Here is a 19,514-nt window from a genome sequence, read left to right as displayed (position 1 = left end):
AAGTTTTTGGATGTAGGTATGCTCGCTGAGCTGGAAGGTTCACCTCCAGACATTTCGTCACCCTACTAGGTAACATCTTCAGTGGGCCTCAGGCGAAGCACTGTACATGATTCCTGCTTTCTACTTATATGTTTGGGTTTCTTTGGGTTGGTGATGCCATTTCCTGATCTTTTTCTCAGGAGGTGGTAGATGGGGTGTAACTCAATACGACATAGAACATTGCAGCGCAGTACAAACCCTTCGTTCTCGATGGTATGACAGGTCAGCGCAACAATCTGAAGCCCATCTAGCCTACGTTATTCCATATGCTTGTCCAATGAAGACTTAAAGTTTGCAAATCTACCGTTACTCTGAGTAAAGTAACTACCTCTGACATCTGTCCTATATCTATCACCCCTCAATTTAAAGCTATGCCCCCTCGTGCTTGCCGTCACCATACTTGGGAAAAGGCTCTCCCTGTCCACCCTATCTAACCCTCTGATTATCTCATATGTCTCTATTAAGTTACCTCTCAACCTTTTCTCTCCAATGAAAACAGCCTCAAGTCCCTCAGCCTTTCCTCGTAAGACCTTCCCTCCATACCAGGCAACATCCTCTGCACCTTGTCCAAAGCTTCCACATCCTTCTTATAATGCGGTGACCAGAACTGTACACAATACTCCAAGTGCAGCTGCACCAGAGTTTTGTACAGCTGTAGCATAACCCCATGGTTCTGGAACTCGATCCCTCTATTAATAAAAGCTAAAACACTGTATGCCTTCTTAACAACCCTATCAGCCTGGGTGGCAACTTTCAAGGATCTGTGTACCTAGACACCGAGATCCCTCTGCTCATCTACACTACGAAGAATCTTACCATTAGCCCATTACTTTGCATTCCGGTTACTCCGACCAAAGTGAATTACCTCATGCTTGTCCGCATTAAACTCCATTTGCCACCTCTCAGCCCAGCTCTGCAGCTTATCTATGTCTCTTTGTAAACTACAACATCCTTCATCACAATCCACAACTCCACCGACCTTAGTATCGTGTGCAAATTTACTAACCCACCCTTCTATGCCCTCATCCAGGTAGTTTATAAAAATGACAAACGACAATGTGTTTGTTCCAACCAGAACTCTATCAACAAGCTCATCAAATTAGACCCCATCTACCACCTCCTGAGAAAAAGAACAGGAAATGGCATCACCACAGGAAATCACATCATCAACCCAAAGAAACCCAAACATATAAATAGAAAGCAGGAATCATGTACAGTGCTTCACCTGGAGGTCCACTGAAGATGTTACCTAGTAGGATGACAAAATGTTTGGAAGTGAACCTTCCAGCTCAGCGAGCAAACCTACATCCAGAACCTTAACCTGAGCTACAAATCTTCTCAAAACTCGCTTATAGTTTTTTTTATCATGTTTTCCCTTAGTTTTCTTTCTTCCCAAGTACCTTATCTCATACTAAATTCTATTGGCCACTTTCTGTAATATCACTGTTACCTATTTCTTCACTGTCACCTATTGTATAATCTGTGAACTATTTCATTTATGTCTTTAAAGCATTGATATGTATCACCAGTGTTCTGAACTGTGGGGGAAATAATGATGGACTTAAATAAAATTTAGGGGCAGACATGCAAAAGACTAAATTTAAATGTAGTGAAAGGTACAGTGATACATTTTGTTAGGAATAATGAGGATAAGTAATATTATTTAAAGGGTGTAGTTCTAAATGAGGTACATAGCTAACCAAGGAAATTAAGAAGAGTATTAACTTGAAAGAAAAAGCATATAAGGAGGCAAAAATCACTAATAACTGGAAGACCGGGAAAAACTCAGAATCCAGCAAAGGAGGACTAAAAAGATAATAAAGAGAAAAAAATAAACCATATGTGCAAACTAGTGAGGAATATAAAAACTGACTAATATTCTTTTAATAGCTAAAAAGGAAGAGAAGTGTCAAAGTGAACATCGACCCCTTCGAAAATGAATCCAGGAAGATAGTTATAGGGAGCAAGGGAATAGCAGAGAAATTAGATTGATATTTTGCATCAGACTTTACAGTGTAAAATACTTTGAACACCTCTTTAATACTAAAGAGTACAGGGAAGAAATTAAGTGCCATCGCCATCACTAGTGAAGTGGTATTAGACAAACTAATGGGGTGCAAGGCAGATAAGAGCCTGGCCCTGATGACTTGCATCCCTGGGTAGTAAAATAATTCATTACAAAGATAGTGGAATCCAACAATCCTTGGATTCTGGAGAAGTACGGAGGATTAGAAAACTGCCAATGTGATACCTCCTATTCAAAAAGCAGGTAACTATAACATGAGTGGTTGATGACTCTGGGTCTGTACTCAATCAAGATCAGAATGATGAGGTGGGATCTCATTGAAACTTACAAAATACTGACAGTTGGGGATAGAATGGCGGTGGAGAAGATATTTCCACCAGTTGGAGCGACTAGGATCTGAGTGCATAGTCTCAGGTTGAGGGGCTGACCCTTTAAAACAGATGAGGAGGAATGTCTTGAGCCAGAGGGTGGCAAATCTGTGGAACTCATTGCAGCAAAAGGCTGTGGAGGCCAAGTCATTGAGTATATTGAGATACGTTATTGATTGGTGAGGGGATCATGAGTTACAGGGAGAAGGCAGGAAAATGGGGTTGAGAAATTCATCAGCCATGATCAAATTGTGGAGCAGACCCGATGAGTTAAATGGCTTAATTCTGCTTCTTTCTCTTCTGGTCTTGCGATCAGTGTGGCAATCAAAGTTACAGGGAAAATGCAGGAAAGTGGACCTGAGGAATGACAGACCAGCCATGATTTTATTGAATGGAGGAGCAGATATAAGGAGCTTTATGGTCTTAAGAATAGAAACCTAGGGTTGATTATATCAATAACATCAGTAAACAACTTAACTAATACTCGGCCCATTGAAGGGACACAAACAAAACTCACAATTTGAAAGGAAATTATCAAGTTATAGTAACACGTTGGAGGCTAATGATGCACACATTTATAAGAACTGAGGTATACGTGCACATCATTGAATGAGCATCATAGTTTGCGAAGGTGGTTACTATGACTTAGGGATCCTGGCATTAGAAATATTGGGGTCAACTTGAAATCCTAAATCTATTTCTGTCTACATGGATGATACTTTCCAGAGTTATGATTTTATTTCCACAAGAAAAATGTCTTGTTTATCTTATTGCCCTAATTTTTAACTGACCTTCATTGTCCATCTAAGTACCTCAATTTAAAATTCTCATTTTGAAATCTACCCATGGTATTAACTCACCCTGTCTCCAAAATCAATTCCAAACACATTTCCATATAAACTCATTGCTCCTCTAACTGTGTCTATCCTTTTTTTTTAAAATGTCTTAATTATCTGGAATTCTTGCCCTAAAATACTTTTAATTTTAATCTTTCTGTAACTTTTAAAGACATCCTCAAAATCTATCTCCTTGATTCTTTGACCACTGCTTTTTTTAAAATCCTCTATCTCAAGATCATTTATTTGAATTCAATTTAGTTTTGTTTGCTTTTACATAGTTTTTTTGTTAATTTGTTTTTATTCTTTTACAAAATTATAAAAATACAAAAATGAAAAATAATATAACAATCTTGTATTATAAAACCATTAACAGTAAACTACCTCCTCCTCTATAAACAAACCAAAACTATCTCAAAAAATACAAAACAATCTTTTCCCATTAAGATTCAATAAGTAACTGTACTTGGCAAATCAGTTTAGGTTCGCCCAGATTGTACTAGACCAGCCTAATCCAACCTAGAATGAATCAAATTAGATAAAATCATCCTGAATTAATTTAACTCAAATTAAATCAAACAAAAATTAAATTAAAATACAACACTTGTAGCACCTCCACCAAGACTTCAATCTACAGAACCATCAGTTATAACACCCATATTTATCAAGCCCCCCCCCCCCACCCCCTCAAAAGAGGGCCCCTGGACTGGCCCCACAGCTGTATAAAGGTCCTGGTCAATATTGCTGACAGGTCCATATCCGTGTAATTTAAAAAGGGCTGCCACTTCTTATAGAATGGTTCTGTTTTCTGGCGCACCCCACTTGTGAGATCATAAACAAAGAAACAAAAGAAAATTCACAGCCCAGGAACAGGCCCTCATCCCTCCAAGCCTGAGCCGATCCAAATGTACTGTCTAAAGCAGTTAATTCCTAAGCATCTGTATCCCTCTGCTACCCACCTACTCATGCATTTGTCCAGACGTATCTTAAATGAATCTACAGTGCCTGCCTCTACCACCTCTGCTGGCAACGCGTTCCAAATGCCCACCACCCTCTGTGTGAAGTACTTACCACGTGTATCCCCCTTAAAACTTTCACCTCTCACCTTGAAAGCGTGACCTCTCGTTATTGAAACCTTTACCCTGGGAAAAAGCTTGTCTCTATCCACCCTGTCTATACCCTTCATGATTTTGTAGACCTCAATCAGGTCCCCCCTCAGTCTCCTTTTTTCTAATGAAAACAATCCTAACCTACTTAACCTCTCTTCATAGCTAACACCTTCCATACCAACCAACATCCTTGTAAACCTTCTCTGCACCCTCTCCAAAGTGTCCACATTCGTTTGGTAATGTGGTGACCAGAAACGTACACAATATTCTAAATACAGCTGTAACAAAGTCTTGTACAATTTTAACATGCTCTGCCAGCTCTTATACTCAATAGCCTGTCTGATGAAGGCAAACTTGCCATATGCCTTCTTGACCACTCTATCCACCTGTGCAGCCACCTTCAGGCTACAATTGACCTGAACTCCCAGATCTCTCTGCTCATTAACTGTTCCCAAGGCTCTTCTGTTTACAGTGTAGTTCGCCCTAGAATTGACCTTCCAAAATCCATCACCTCACATTTGCCCGGATTGAACTCCATCTGCCACTTCTCCGCCCAACTCTCCGGTCTATCTGTATTCTCCTGTGTTCTTTGACAGTCCTCTGTTTTCTGCTACTCCACCAATCTTCATGTCATCTGCAAATTTACTGATCAGACCACCAATGCCCTCTTCCAGATCATTTATGTACATTACAAACAACAGTGGTCCCAGCACTGATCCCCGTAAAACACCACTGGTCACTTTTCTCCATTTCGAGAAACTCCCTTCGACTATTAATCTTTGTCTCCTGTTACCCAACCAGTTCTTTATCCATGAAGCCAGAAGATCCTGCACACTGTGACTTCACTTTCTCCAAAAGTTTGCCATGGGGAACCTTATCTAATGCCTTTCTAAAGTCCATGTACATGACATCTACAGCCCTTCCTTTACCTGTCAACTTGGTCCCTTCCTCAAAGAACTCTACCAAGTTGGTAAAACACGATCTCCCCCGCACAAAACCATATTGCCTATCACTGATAAGCCCATTCTCTTCCAAATATAAATAGATCCTATTCCCTCAGTACCTTCTTCAGCAACTTTCCCACTGCTGACATCAGGCTCACGTCTGTAGTTACCTGAAATATCCCTACTACCCTTGTACAGGGGGGAACAACATTAGCAACTTTCCAGTTCTCTGACACTTCACCTGTGTTTAAGGATGCTATAAAGATCTGTCAGGACCCCAGCAATTTCCTTTCTCTCCTCCCTCAGCAACCTGGAATAGATCCCATCCAGTCCTGGGGATTTGTCCATCTTAATATCCTTTAGCCTACCCACTCATCCTCCCTCCTTATGTCAACGTGATCCAGAGTAAACAAACTTCTATCTCTAATCTCAACATTCATCATGTCCCTCTCCTCAGTGAACACTGATGCAAAGTAATCATTGAGAATCTCACCCATTTTCTCAGGTTTGACACACAACCTTCCTTCCTTATTCTTTAGTGGACCAATCCTTTCTCTAGTTACCATTTTGCTTCTTATAGATGAATAAAAGGCCTTGCAATTCTCCTTAATTCTGCTCGCTAAAGTTATCTAATGACCCCTTTTAGCCTGCTTGATTCCTCATTAAAGATTAGTCCTATTCTCCTGATATTCCTCCAAAGCTAGTTCTGTTTTTAGCTGCCTGGACCTTATGTACACTTCCCTTTTCCTCTTGGTTAGTCTCGCAATTTCTCATGACATCCACGGTTCATGAATCATGCCTTTCCTGCACTATCTTCAACCTGTCTTTGAAAGCCTCCCACATATCAAATGTGGGCTTCCCTACAGGTAGCTGCCCCCAATCCACATTTCCCAGCTCCTGCAATATTTTGATATAATTGGCCTTTGCCTAGTTTAATACTCTTCCCTTAGGATCATTCTCATCTTTGTCTAAAACTTACAGAATTGTGGTCACTATTACCGAAGAAATCCCCCACTGCAACTTCTACCACCTGGCCTGGCTCATTCCCCAACACCAGATCCAATATGGCCCATTCCCTAGTTGGACTTTTGACATACTGCTCTAGAAAACTCTCCTGGACGCTTCTTACAAATTCTGCCCCATCCAGACCTCTGACGTTATGTGTATCCCAATCAATGTTTGGAAAATTAAAATCTCCCATCACCACTACCCTATTGCCTCTACATCTTTCCATACTCTGTTTACCTATTTGTTCTTCTACTTCACGCTCACTGTTGGGAGGCCTGTAATACAGCCCCAACAATGTAACTGCACCCTTATTTCTCAACTCCACCCAGTAATGCCTCACTGCTCGTGCCCTCCTTTAGCATAGCCATGATATCGTCCCTGACCAGCAATGCAATTCCTCCCTTGCTTTTACTTCCCTCCCTATCCTGTCTAAAGCATCTATATCCTGGAACATTTAGTTGCCAATCATGCCCTTCCTTCAACCGAGTCTCTGCGATCGCAATAACGTCATACTCCCAGGCACCAATCCAAGCCCTAAGTTCATCTGCCTTACCCACTATACTCCTTGCATTAAAGCATATGCACCTCAGACCACCAGTTTTTCTTTTGTTCATCTGCTGTCTGCCTACTCTTCCCTTGGTAATGCTGACTTCATGACCTTGTTCTTTACAATCTCTAGTTTCCACTTCACTGTCTACTAGTCTTCTGGTTCCCAGCCCCTTAGTCGACGCTGTGGCTGCAGGTGCATCCCATGCTGTAGGGAGTGGTCTGCTTGCTGTGATCCTTTGACACCTTTACCTTTATTAGTCTCCATCTTGCCCCAGCACAGCAGACCTATCAGATCGCTGCCATTTTGGATCTTCATTACATATTCTTTTATTATCATCCTGTGTTATCAGGGCAACATCTGTATTTGATGTAATGAAATACTGGAGTTGCAAACTTACTGTATGACAAACGATGTTAAAATAAACACCGATCCATTGATTGTAGATGTACCAGGCAACAGGGCCTTGTTTCAGACTTGTTGATAATGTTATGTTAAATCAGTTGCTATCCCTCAGTCTAAACTGTCTCGCATGTTACTAATAAATGTTAATCTTTTATGACACAGGGACTAGGCTCTCTTGTGGCACAGTGATGATGTCCCTATTCTGGATGAAGGAGCCCTGGTCAAGTCCCACTTATTCCAGAGGTGTATAATAGCATCTCTGAGCAAATCGATACTAAGCCAGACCGAATCACATTTGCTAACATTGGATTTGTAACATAGTGAAATTAAAGCATTTGATGACCCCAGAATTGCTTGATTGTAAAGGCTGGTTAGGAAGAAATAACCAGTCTTGGATCAAACTTATAACTTAACAGTTAACAATTTATTGTTTATAATGTAATTTAGCAGAACACAGATAAGCTCCAATGCAATCTGATTAATATCTTCAATCTAAGTCCAATCTTCTTTGATCACTAATCCCACCCCCACCCCCACCCCCAGTTTCCTCCCTGACTGACAAATCAGATACAGTTTAGGGATAATTTCTTAATAAAACGAAATGGCTAAATCTTTATTTTAAAGCTTGATAACCGTTTTGACACTGACTATCAAGCACACATGAAACCTGGTGGGTTGTATTACAGGCACATAAGATTATATCTTTCTTGAATTCCAAAATCACCAGTCAATATAAATAGCTTCTGCAGACTTCTAGAGACCTTTCCTGATTTCTTGTAGACCTAGGTTCTTTTCCTGTGAACCGGAGAGAACAAAATCAAAAAACATAGTCCTGCTTCCAAAGCAACTCTGCCTCCTGCCCAAATTCCCAGCCAAACCCAGTTCAGTCTTTAGTTTCTCTTTCTTTTTTCAGTATCTTCTATGATTGGCTGGCTGCATAGGTCCTCCCTTCATTGACCATAGAGTCATAGAGATGTACAGCACGGAAACAGACCCTTCGATTCAACTTGTCCATGCTGACCAGATAACCTAACCCAACCTACTCCCACCTGCCAGCACCCGGCCCATATACCTGCAAACCCCTCCTATTCATAAACCCATCCAGATGCCTTTTAAATGTTGCAATTATACCAGCCTCCACCACTTCCTCAGGCAGCTCATTCCATACACGTACCACCCTCTGCGTGAAAAAGTTGCCCCTTAGGTCTCTTTTATATCTTTCCCCTCTCACCCTAAACCTATGCCCTCTAGTTCTGGACTCCCCGACCCCAGGGAAAAGACTTTGTCTATTTATCCTATCCATGCCCCTTATAATTTTGTAAACCTCGATAAGATCACCCCTTAGCCTCCGACATTCCAGAGTAAACAGCACTAGCCTATTCAACCTCTCCCCCTCGCTCAAATCCTCCAACCCTGGCAACATCCTTGTAAATCTTTTCTGAACCCTTTCAAGTTTCACAACATCCTTCTGATAGGAAGGAGACCAGAATTGCACACAATATTCCAACAGTGGCCTAACCAATGACCTGTGCAGCCGCAACATGACCTCCCAACTCAATACTCTGACCAATAAAGGAAAGTATAGGATAGCGAAGAAGGTGTTTCATATCTACCTGTGACTCCACCAATTTAGCATCTGACCAGTTGCCAGTCCCTGAGCATAATGACATTGCGGTGCCAGTATGTTTATAGTGTCCTTAGAAAATAATTTACCTGCTTCATTTTTCCAAGCCTGTTCACAACAGCAAACATCAGTCTTTTGTTTTAATTTTTGAAACCAGTTGCTGTTCAAAGTTCAATTCTCAATTGCAACTTTCAGCTCCAATCCAAAAATGAGAAAAATAAGAGAAAAATCAGTTATTTTGAGATAATTAATTACATCTTATATGCTTTTTGCCCTGAGAAACCCATTCCTGAAGAGCTTCAGGACATTGGCTGCTTGGATTCCGAATTGGCTTGAACAAGCAACAGATTCTTGATGCCCGAAACATCGACTTTTCTCCTCGAGCTGCCTGATCTGCTGTACTTTTCCAGCATCACACTTTCAATTCAGAATTGACTTACCCATATAGACCAAAGGGTAGTGGTGGAAGGGTGTTTTTCAGGCTGGAGGTCCATGACTAGTGGTGTTCCGCAGGATCTGTACTGGGGCCTCTGTTTGTGGTATATATAAAGGACTTGGGTGAAAACGTAGATAGATGGGTTAGTAAGTTTGCAGATGCTACAAAGATCAGTGGAGTTGTGGGTAGTGTGGAGGATTGTCAAGTGTACAGTGGGTTATAGATCAGTTTAGATATGGGCAGAGAAATAGCAGGTGGAGTTTAATCCGGGTAAGTGTGAGGTGCTGCACTTTGGGAGATCAGATATTAAGAAAAAGTATACAGTTAATGGCAAGACCCTGAACAGCATTGATAAACAGAGGGATTTTGGGGTTCAAGTCCATAGCTCTATGAAAGTAGCCACACAAGTAGGTAAGGTGGTAAAGAAGGCATATGGCATGCTTGCCTTTGGTTAGGGGATTGAGTACAATTGTTCTGATGTTATGTTGTAGCTTTATAAGACTTTGGTTAGGCCACAATTCTGGTTGCTGCATTACAGGAAGGACGTGGAGACTTTGGTGATGGTGCAGAAGATGCTGCCTGGATTAGAGAGTATGAGCTATAAGGAGAAGCTAGAAAAACTAGTGTTGTTTTCTCTGGAGCACCAGAGGCTGAGGGGAGACTTGATAGAAGTTTATAAAATTATAAGATACATAAAAAGGGTTGAAACCAAAATCTTTTACCCAGAGTTGAAATGTCTGAAACGAGCAGGCATGCACTTAAGGTGTGAAAGAGAACTTTGAAAGGAGACTTGAGTCGCAAGTCTTTTACACAGAGTGGTAGGAGTTTGGAATGCACTGCTAGAGTTGGTGGTGGAGGCAGATACGACATGGGTGTTTAAAAGATTTTTAAATAGGCAAATGAACATGTAAGGAATGGAGGGATATGGACCAAGTGCAGGCAGAAAGCATTTGGCATCATGTTCAGCATGACATCGTGGTCCAAGGGTCCCATTCTTGTGCTGTATTGTTCTATGTTCTTTCCATATCATTATCCTTTTCCCTTCTGTTTAGTTTCGATGTCTTACCCGCAAGTTAAAATTTGAGGAGTACTCCAGAAGTAAGTGGTGACCTGGTATTTAGGAACTGATTTTAGTTCAGCAAGCTGCTTACATTTTCACTTTCTTTTGTCCTTGGCAGGTTTCTGGCACTAACCTCGCTGAGACTTGTATTCCTCACTGCATTCGGTCTAATAATTATTGTATGTGCTGACACCTGGAAGACTAAAATCTGGCCTGAACTCCAAGGTAGGGACATTGGGTTCTCTTTACTGGAAGTTTCATTTCATATGAAAAATACTGGAAACTTTCAGCGGGTCAAGCAACATTGTACAAATTGATAAATCACCTACTCCAAGCATAATACATCCTAAACTTTTGATAGAAGTGAAAGCAGAAATAGTAGAAACGTTGGTCACAATCTTCCAGTCGTCAATGGATATCATTGTTGTGCCAGAGAGTTCCTAATGTTATACCTTTGGTCAGGAAGAATATTAACCAGGAAAGGATAGGCAAGTCTTATAACACTAGTTTGGAAGTCATTGGAAACTGAGGTAATAAGTTACTTTGGCGTGTATAGCATTCAAAAACTGTTTGCTAAAGTGCTATGGAATTGGTATGCTTGCAAATTTGGTATAAAAGAGAAAGTGACATTCTTGATTGGAAGTTGGTTGAGTGACAGTTGTGGAGAAAAAAGTTGATTTTTTTTTGTTAACTGGAGTGAAGGAATAAAACGAGTATCCCTTGGGAGCCACTACTTTGACCACTGCTTTTCTTCGTATTTTAATGACTGAAAATTACACACAACTTCAAAATTATTAGATGACACAAAACATGGAAGTATGAGATAGATAGCGATAGACAGGCTAATAAAATGAATATTAGTATCTAGTCCGTAATGGTATAATAGAAGAGGAATCCCTGGAGTGCGTAGGGAATGGATTTACAATACAAAGAGATAACAGATCGTCTGAAATTGAGCATTGTGGAATGTGAAAGGAATAATTGCCAATTTAACTGTGTGAGAGACTCTGGGGAAAAGTGGTCATCATATGATAGAATTTTTCATTTAGGGTGGGGAATGATGTAGTTGATTCTGAGACTAAGATTTTGGACCTAAATAAAGGAAACAAGATCGATGGTAAGTTCCGATGGGCAAGCTGGTTATGATAACTGAGGGAATAATGATTAAAAGAATGAAGGTAATTGAGCAATGACAAAGATTTAAAGATCACATGGAGGAACTGTAATAATTATTCATCCCTGTCTGGCCCAAAAAAATAGGAAACGTGATCCAACACATGAAATTAAGAGTAGCATTAGTTCCAAGGAAGAGGTGTACAAATTGTCCTAAACAAAACAGGCCTATGGATTGGGAATAGTTTAAATTTCAGCAAAGGAGGACAAAGGGATTGATTAAGAGGTAACAATAGAATACAATAGTATGCTATGGAAATGTAAAAACTGATTATAAAAGCTTCCATTTCTGAAGAGAAAAAGCATAGTGAACTCAAACGTAGATCCCTTCCAGTCAGAAACAAAGCAAATTATAATTGGAAACAAAGACTGACTAAAATACACATTTTGGCCAGTCTTCACAAAGGATGGTGCCTACCATCATTGGAGTCTAGTGAGAGGGCAGAATTGGAGGAAATCCGTATGAGCAGGGAAATTGGGATTAGGGGTTGATAAATCTCCAGGTCCTGGTAATCTTTTTCCAGACTATTTAGGAAATGGCTCTAGAAATAGTGGATTTGTTGGTGATCATCTTTCAAGATTCTATGGACTCTGGAACAGTTCCAATGGATTGGAGGCTAGCTAGTGTAACCCCAATATTTTAAACAAAAAAGGACGTGGAGAGAAAACGAGGAATTATAGATGGTTAGCCTGATATCGGTGGTTTCAATAATGCTAGAGTCCATTATAAAAGGTTTAATAGTAGAGCACTTGGATAAAAGTGACAGGATTGGACAGGATCAGCATGTATTTACAAAAAGGAAATCATGCTTGACAAATATATATTTAAAATGTTCAATGATCCAGCTAAGTACATCTGATAAGGAGGAGCCGGTGGATGTGGCTTACTTGGACTTTAAAAAGACTTTTGATAAAGTCCCACGTAAAAGATTAACATGTAAAATTAAAGCGCATGAGATTGGGTGTAGTGTACTAACATTAAATAAAGAATTGGTTGGTAGCCAGGAAAGAGAGTAGGAATAAATGGGTCTTTTTCCATGTGGCAGCCAGTGACTGGTACTGCAGAGATCACTGCTATTTTCACGTACTATTGATTTTGATGAAGGAAGTAAAAGTCATAATTTCCAGATGATACAAAGTTAGATGAGACGGTGAACTGTGAGGAGAATGCAGAGATGCTTCAGTGTGATTTGGACAAGTTGAGTCAGTGGGCAAATACATGCCAAATGAAATATAATGTGGATAAATGTGAGGTTAGCACTTTGGTAGAAAAATCAGATTATTATCTGAAAGATAATAAATAGGGATGGGGAGGTGCATTGAGACTTAGCATCCTTACAGATCAGTTACAGCAAGTAAACATAAAGGCGCAGCAGGCGGTGAAGAAGGCAAATGGTATGTTGCTCTTCATGCAGGAGCAGAGATAATCTTGGTGCAATTGTATAGTGCCTTGGTCAAAGTATTAATTGCAGTTATGGTCTCCTTATCTGAGGAAGAGTGTTCTAGCTATGGAGGGAATGCAACCAACGTTTACCAGACTGATTCCTAGGGTGGCAGGACTTGCAAGTGAAGAGAAACCGGATCAGTTAGGACTATGTTCACTGGCATTTAGAAAAATGAAGCAGGATCTCGGAGACATCTATACAGTTCTAACAGAACTCGACTGGGTAAACAGGAAGAATATTCCCGGTGACTACTGGGGAATCCAAAACCAGAGCTCATAGTTTAAGGATATGGAGTAGGCCATTGAGAACGGAGGTGAGAAATTGGTGAGCTCTATGGAATTCGCTGCCAAACAAAGGGATTGTGGCCAAAGGAGTTGAGTGTAGTTCTTAGTGCTAAAGGAATCAAAACGTATAGAGAGAAAGTGAGAGCAGGTTACTGAGGTGGATAATTGGCCAAGATCGTACTAAATGGTGCAGCAAGCTTGAAGAGCTGAATGGCCTGCATCTGCCTCTATTTCCAATGTTTCTATGAGTAAATCAATGCAGAAGTTGTTCAATACAAAGAAGAGCAAGGTCATACATTTTGTTACGGAGAGGCATTTTTTAAAAAGTACACTTTTTAAGGGGCTACAGAAGCACTGGGGGTATACGTGTATAAATTGTTGAAGGTGGAAGAGTATATTATGAAAGCTGTTTCACTGGATTTGGGATCCTGGGCTTCAAATAGTAGTATTTTATACAAAAGAAAGGAGTTATTGTAGTCCCTATAAACCAAGAACATATCTGGTACCAAACCAAGATTCTGTTTTAATGAGTAATAGTAGTTGTAGACTAAATTTAAAAAGCAGAACCACAAAATATGAGCTACTGGCTATAGGTTAATTGTAATTCAGAAACTGACTGTGGCTCTAAGATTGGTGCGACAACATGGTTTTCAATCCGAAATGGATGTGCCTTCTACGATGTAGAATTACCAATTCGCTCTATAACTGAAGCATAACCTCCTTACTCCTGCTTTTGATTCTTCTCACAATGAAACATAGCATTCTGTTAGCTTTTTTGTATTGAGTAGTGAAAGATGATAGAGGTAATGAGAGTGAGGTAGAAAGAGAGTTTGACAGTTCTCAAAGTGGCCCTCCTACAGTTCAACGAACACAAATAGTTAGACACACTTCTTTCATTTTTAGATAAAGGGTAATAGAAGAATCTTTTAAGAAAACTGAGGAATTATGAGGTAGTCTGTAGAGAAAAACCCTAATGTCCTTCATTAGGTAGACCCGGGTTCATTTCCCGCCTCAGGCGACTGACTGTGTCGAGTTTACGTATTCTCCCTGTGTGCGTGGGTTTCCTCCCACAGTCCAAAAATGTGCAGGTTAGGTGACTTGGCCATGCTAAATTGCCTGTAGTGTTAGGTGAAGGGGTAAATGTAGAGGAATGGGTCTGGGTGGGTTGTGCTTTGGCGGGTCGGTGTGGACTTGTTGGGCCAAAGGGCCTGTTTCCACACTGTAAGTAATCTAATCTATTAAAACATGATATAGAAGTAGGACAGTCAGGATTGATTTTTTTAAAATGCCCAGAGAAGTAAGGTCAAGTGGAAACAGGCATTCACTACGTATTGGAAAATGACTTTGTTGAACCTAGTCAAAACAGTTGGAGTTCATCCATTATGTTAGTAGCTAAACCAGGTGCGTCACCTAGTCATTGTATAGATTACATAAAGATGAATGTAGCATGACGACTGGTTTGAACTCATTTCCACAATTGGAAGACTTCATTGATAGGGTTGGCAGTGCCTTATTCCTTTCTAAAATTGATCAGTTGTAGGGAATGACAACTGCCCTTGACATCAAGGATTAAAGAAATATCAATTTTTATTAACCCAAATGATTTATATCAATGTTATGTGATTCCATTTGGTTTAAAAAATGCTCCAGTTACATTCCAGAGGCCTATGAGTTAGTGAATGATACAGCAAGGCAACGTTCTTTGATCTAACTTGTCCACACTGACCATGTTTCCCAAACTAAACTAATCCCTAAGTTTTAGAAATGTTAAGATTGTGTAAGACTGAATAAGTGGGGAAAGAAGCAAGGAAGAATGAATGGATGTAAAATTTGTGGGCGGTACAGTGGCTCAATGGTTAGCACTGCTGCCTCACAATGCCAGGGACCCAGGTTCGATTCCAGCGACTGTCTGTGTGGAGTTTGCACATTCTCCGCGTGTCTGCATGGATTTCCTCGGGGTGTTCCAGTTTCCTCCCACAGTCTAAAAGATGTGGATCAAGTGAATTGGCCAAGCTAAATTGCCCATAGTGTTCAGGGATGTGTAGGTTAGGTGCATTAGTCAGGGGAAATAGAGTTGTTGTGGCTCTGTTTGCCGAGCTGGGAATTTGTGTTGCAGATGTTTTGTCCCCTGTCTAGGTAACATCCTCAGTGCTTGGGAGCCTCCTGTGAAGCGCTTCTGTGATCTTTCCTCCGGCATTTATAGTGGTTTGAATCTGCCGCTTCCGGTTGTCAGTTCCAGCTGTCCGTTGCAGTGGTCGGTATATTGGGTCCAGGTCGATGTGCTTATTGATTGAATCTGTGGATGAGTGCCATGCCTCTAGGAATTCCCTGGCTGTTCTCTGTTTGGCTTGTCCTATAATACTTGTGTTGCCCCAGTCAAACTCATGTTGCTTGTCATCTACGTGTGTAGCTACTAAGGATAGCTGGTCGTGTTGTTTCGTGGCTAGTTGGTGTTCATGGATGTGGATCGTTAGCTGTCTTCCTGTTTGTCCTATGTAGTGTTTTGTGCAATCCTTGCATGGGATTTTGTACACTACGTTGGTTTTGCTCATGCTGGGTATCGGGTCCTTTGTCCTGGTGAGTTGTTGTCTGAGAGTGGCTGTTGGTTTGTGTGCTGTTATGAGTCCTAGTGGTCGTAGTAGTCTGGCTGTCAGTTCGGAAATGCTCTTGATGTATGGTAGTGTGGCTAGTCCTTTGGGTTGCAGCATGTCCTCGTTCCGTTGTCTTTCCCTTAGGCATCTGTTGATGAAATTGCATGGGTATCCGTTTTTGGCCAATATATTGTATAGGTTTTCTTCTTCCTCTTTTTGCAGTTCTGGTGTACTCCAATGTGTTGTGGCCCTTTTGAACAGTGTCTTGATGCAGCGTCTTTTGTGTGTGTTGGGGTGGTTGCTTACATAGTTCCGGGCTTGGTCTGTGTGTGTGGCTTTCCTGTATACCTTTGTGGTGAATTCTCCGTTAGGTGTTCTCTGTACCATCACTTCTAGGAATGGGAGTGGTTGTCCTTTTCTTCCTCTCTAGTGAATCGGATTCCTGTGAGTGTGGCGTTGATGATCCAGTGTGTGTTCTCTATTTCTGTGTTTTTAATTATTACAAAGGTGTCCTCCACATATCTGACCCAGAGTTTGGGTTGAATTTGCAGTAAGACTGTTTGTTCTAATCTTTGCATTACCGCTTCTGCTATGAGTCCAGAGATGGGTGAGCCCATGGGCATGCCGTTGATTTGTTCATATATTTGGTTGTTAAATGTGAAGTGTGTTGTGAGGCACAGGTCCAGTAGTTTGACTATGCAGTCTTTGTTGATAGGTTCCCCGTCTTGTTGTCTGTTCTGCATGTCCAGCAGGTTGGCTATTGTTTCTCTGGCTAGGGTTTTGTCGATAGAGGTAAACAGTGCCGTTACATCGAATGAGACCATAGTTTCTTCCTTGTCACTATGTATATTTCTAATGATGTCCAAGAATTCCTGTGTTGACTGTATAGAGTGTCTGGATCCGCTGATCAGGTGTTTCAATTTCTATTGTAGTTCTTTAGCAAGTTTGTGTGATGGTGTCCCTGGCAGCGATACGACGGGTCTGAGTGGAATGTCTGGTTTGTGCACTTTAGGTAGTCCATAGAATCTGGAGGTGGTTTGCTTTCAGGTTTCATTCTCTGTAGGTCAAACCTGGTTATCTGTCCGTTTTTTTTTGTAGGTTCCTCAGTGTGTTGTTTATCCTATTGGTGAGCTGTGGGGTGGGGTCAAACTCCCTCTTTTGGTAGGTGTTGATATCTGCAAGTAAAAGTTGCGCTTTTTGGATGTACTCTGCTGTGTCTAGGATGACCGTCATTCTGCCTTTGTCTACTGGTAGTATGATTATGTTCTTATCGTTTCTTAGTAATGTAGTGTACAAAATCCCATGCAAGGATTGCACAAAACACTACATAGGACAAATAGGAAGACAGCTAACGATCTGCATCCATGAACACCAACTAGCCACGAAACGACACGACCAGCTATCCTTAGTAGCCACACGCGTAGATGACAAGCAACATGAGTTTGACTGGGGCAACACAAGTATTATAGGACAAGCCAAACAGAGAACAGCCAGGGAATTCCTAGAGGCATGGCACTCATCCACAGATTCAATCAATAAGCACATCGACCTGGACCCAATATACCGACCACTGCAACGGACAGCTGGAACTGACAACCGGAAGCGGCAGATTCAAACCACTATGAATGCCGGAGGAAAGATCACAGAAGCGCTTCACAGGAGGCTCCCAAGCACTGAGGGTGTCACCTAGACAGGGGACGAAACATCTGCAACACAAATTCCCAGCTCGGCGGACAGAACCACAACAACGAGCACCCGAGCTACAAATCTTCTCACAAACTTCCAAGCTGTGCAGTTTCAATGAACTTCTATGCTTTGGTTGTGTATCAAGTATTTGTAATAAAATAATGAAGCATTTTTAAAATGGCATTTCATTTTGCTTTAATGGTGGAGGAATATATAAAAGCATCTTTTTATTTTACTGCATTTTTAATTATGGACTGAAATGAGAAAAGAATTGTTTAAAATGAAGGATTGCTGGATGATTGCATATTTTGAAAGCATGTAACCTGGCACTTACTGTGAACACAGCTGTTAGTTCCAGTAGTAGTTGACTTGGGGTTTACAGGTAAGCTGGAGCTGAAGGGTTGTGTATTCATGGAGCTTTGGTTGGCAACAAGTAGCTGGAGATCTGTAGATTATTGATGACAAAGACCTTCAGCCTGCAGCAACTCCTCAGCTCACTGAAAAACTTAAGGCTATGAACAAAAGTTTTCAGATCATCATCATCTCAGGAGCTGTCTTTGATCTCTGCAGTAAAAGCTCCGTTAAGCTGGAGGAAAGCTGGGTTATTTTTCCCCCAGCAGTTAGTATAAGCTGTGACTCTTAAGTAGTAAGCCAGAAGTTTTATAAGTACCCGCAACAAACAAATGAGGGCATCTGGAAAAGGAACAGCATTTTGTTCAGCGGCCCTGAACTGCCTTCCCAGTCTTTCCTTCTGTTCGTAACGACCCTGGCTTTTGTTTTCTCTGTGTATATCTCTGTCAAGGATGGTTATACAAGGTTGTTACAGTTTTAACTAGTAGAGATACATGCTGATGGTTCGTAATTATGATGGTTCATAATTGCTTACTTGTAGCTAGAGTCTAAAAGAATATAAAGTCTGATAAATTGGGGAATTTGGTGTGCTTCTCTAGAATCTTTAATTTCTGTGATTGTTTCAGATGTGACAAGGCTTGATTTCCAACTCATTGCCACAGTGAGGCATGAGAGCATCTCTGACTTTGGTCTGCTGCAGTCTTCCAATGAAGCTTCATGTAAGCTGGAGAAGCAACACCTCATTTCTTAATCAGGCACTTTGCATACTCAACATTGAGGTTGACAATTTCAGACCATATTCTCTGCCCAACCTGCTTATTTTTCTCTGCATATTTTCATGTTATCCTTGTTTGTCCATTGGTTTTATTTAGGAACTATTATTCATTCTGCCATTCCGACATTGCTCAACACATTTTCTGCATTGTCCCTTCATGAGTGACTCTCCTTTCGTATAATTTTTCCACTCTATCACAGACATTCTGTTTTATTCTTTGTCCCACCCCACCCATTTCACCACCTTAAGATCAATTATATTTCTAACTATTTAGTTCTGATGTAAGTTTATCAAGCTGAAATAATAACTTCTCTCTGTAGATGCTACTAATCTTGCTGAGTATTTCAGCACCTTCTATCTTTGTCTCAAATTTCCAGCATTTATTGTATTTTGCTCTTGTAAAACCAAATCTATTTGGCTTACATTGGCTATGACCCCGTGGCTAATTTTGAGTCCAGGTGTGGTTATAAATACGTTTGATGAAATAGAAAATGAGAGGTCACAGCTAATTGAGTTTGAGTTTCATTTCAACATATTAATTTTGTCAGTAGTAGACTCACCAACTTTAATGGCATTTAAATGGAGTAGTGTAGGATAGATGAGCTTCAGATTGGTTCCACAGGTCGGCGCAACATGGAGGGCCAAAGGGCCTGGACTGCGCTGTTAAGTTCTATGTTGTCTGTCAGTTAGATTATAAAACAAAAAGCAGAATGGGCAAGTGTTTATTTGTGAAGAGCTTTGCTTGCGTGGTTATTGAATGATTTATTTGTAATTGAATGCGCAGGAAGTATTGCTACCCAAATTGTT

General features: G+C 40.8%; 1 protein-coding gene across 1 annotated transcript in view; it reads left to right on the top strand.

Annotated features, from left to right (window-relative positions):
• The window catches only part of retreg3 (reticulophagy regulator family member 3), a 57,704-nt gene that overhangs the window by 1,653 nt on the left and 36,537 nt on the right, over nucleotides 1-19,514 (top strand). Inside the window, exon 2 of the mRNA XM_072561148.1 lies at nucleotides 10,521-10,627. Coding sequence (XP_072417249.1) covers nucleotides 10,521-10,627 — 107 coding nt within the window. The remainder of the gene's footprint in view (nucleotides 1-10,520; nucleotides 10,628-19,514) is intronic.

Source organism: Chiloscyllium punctatum, chromosome 42, assembly GCF_047496795.1.
Source record: "Chiloscyllium punctatum isolate Juve2018m chromosome 42, sChiPun1.3, whole genome shotgun sequence".
Lineage (NCBI taxonomy): Eukaryota > Metazoa > Chordata > Chondrichthyes > Orectolobiformes > Hemiscylliidae > Chiloscyllium > Chiloscyllium punctatum.
The sequence above is the reverse complement of the archived record's forward strand: the minus strand, read 5'-3'. Positions and strand labels throughout refer to the sequence as shown.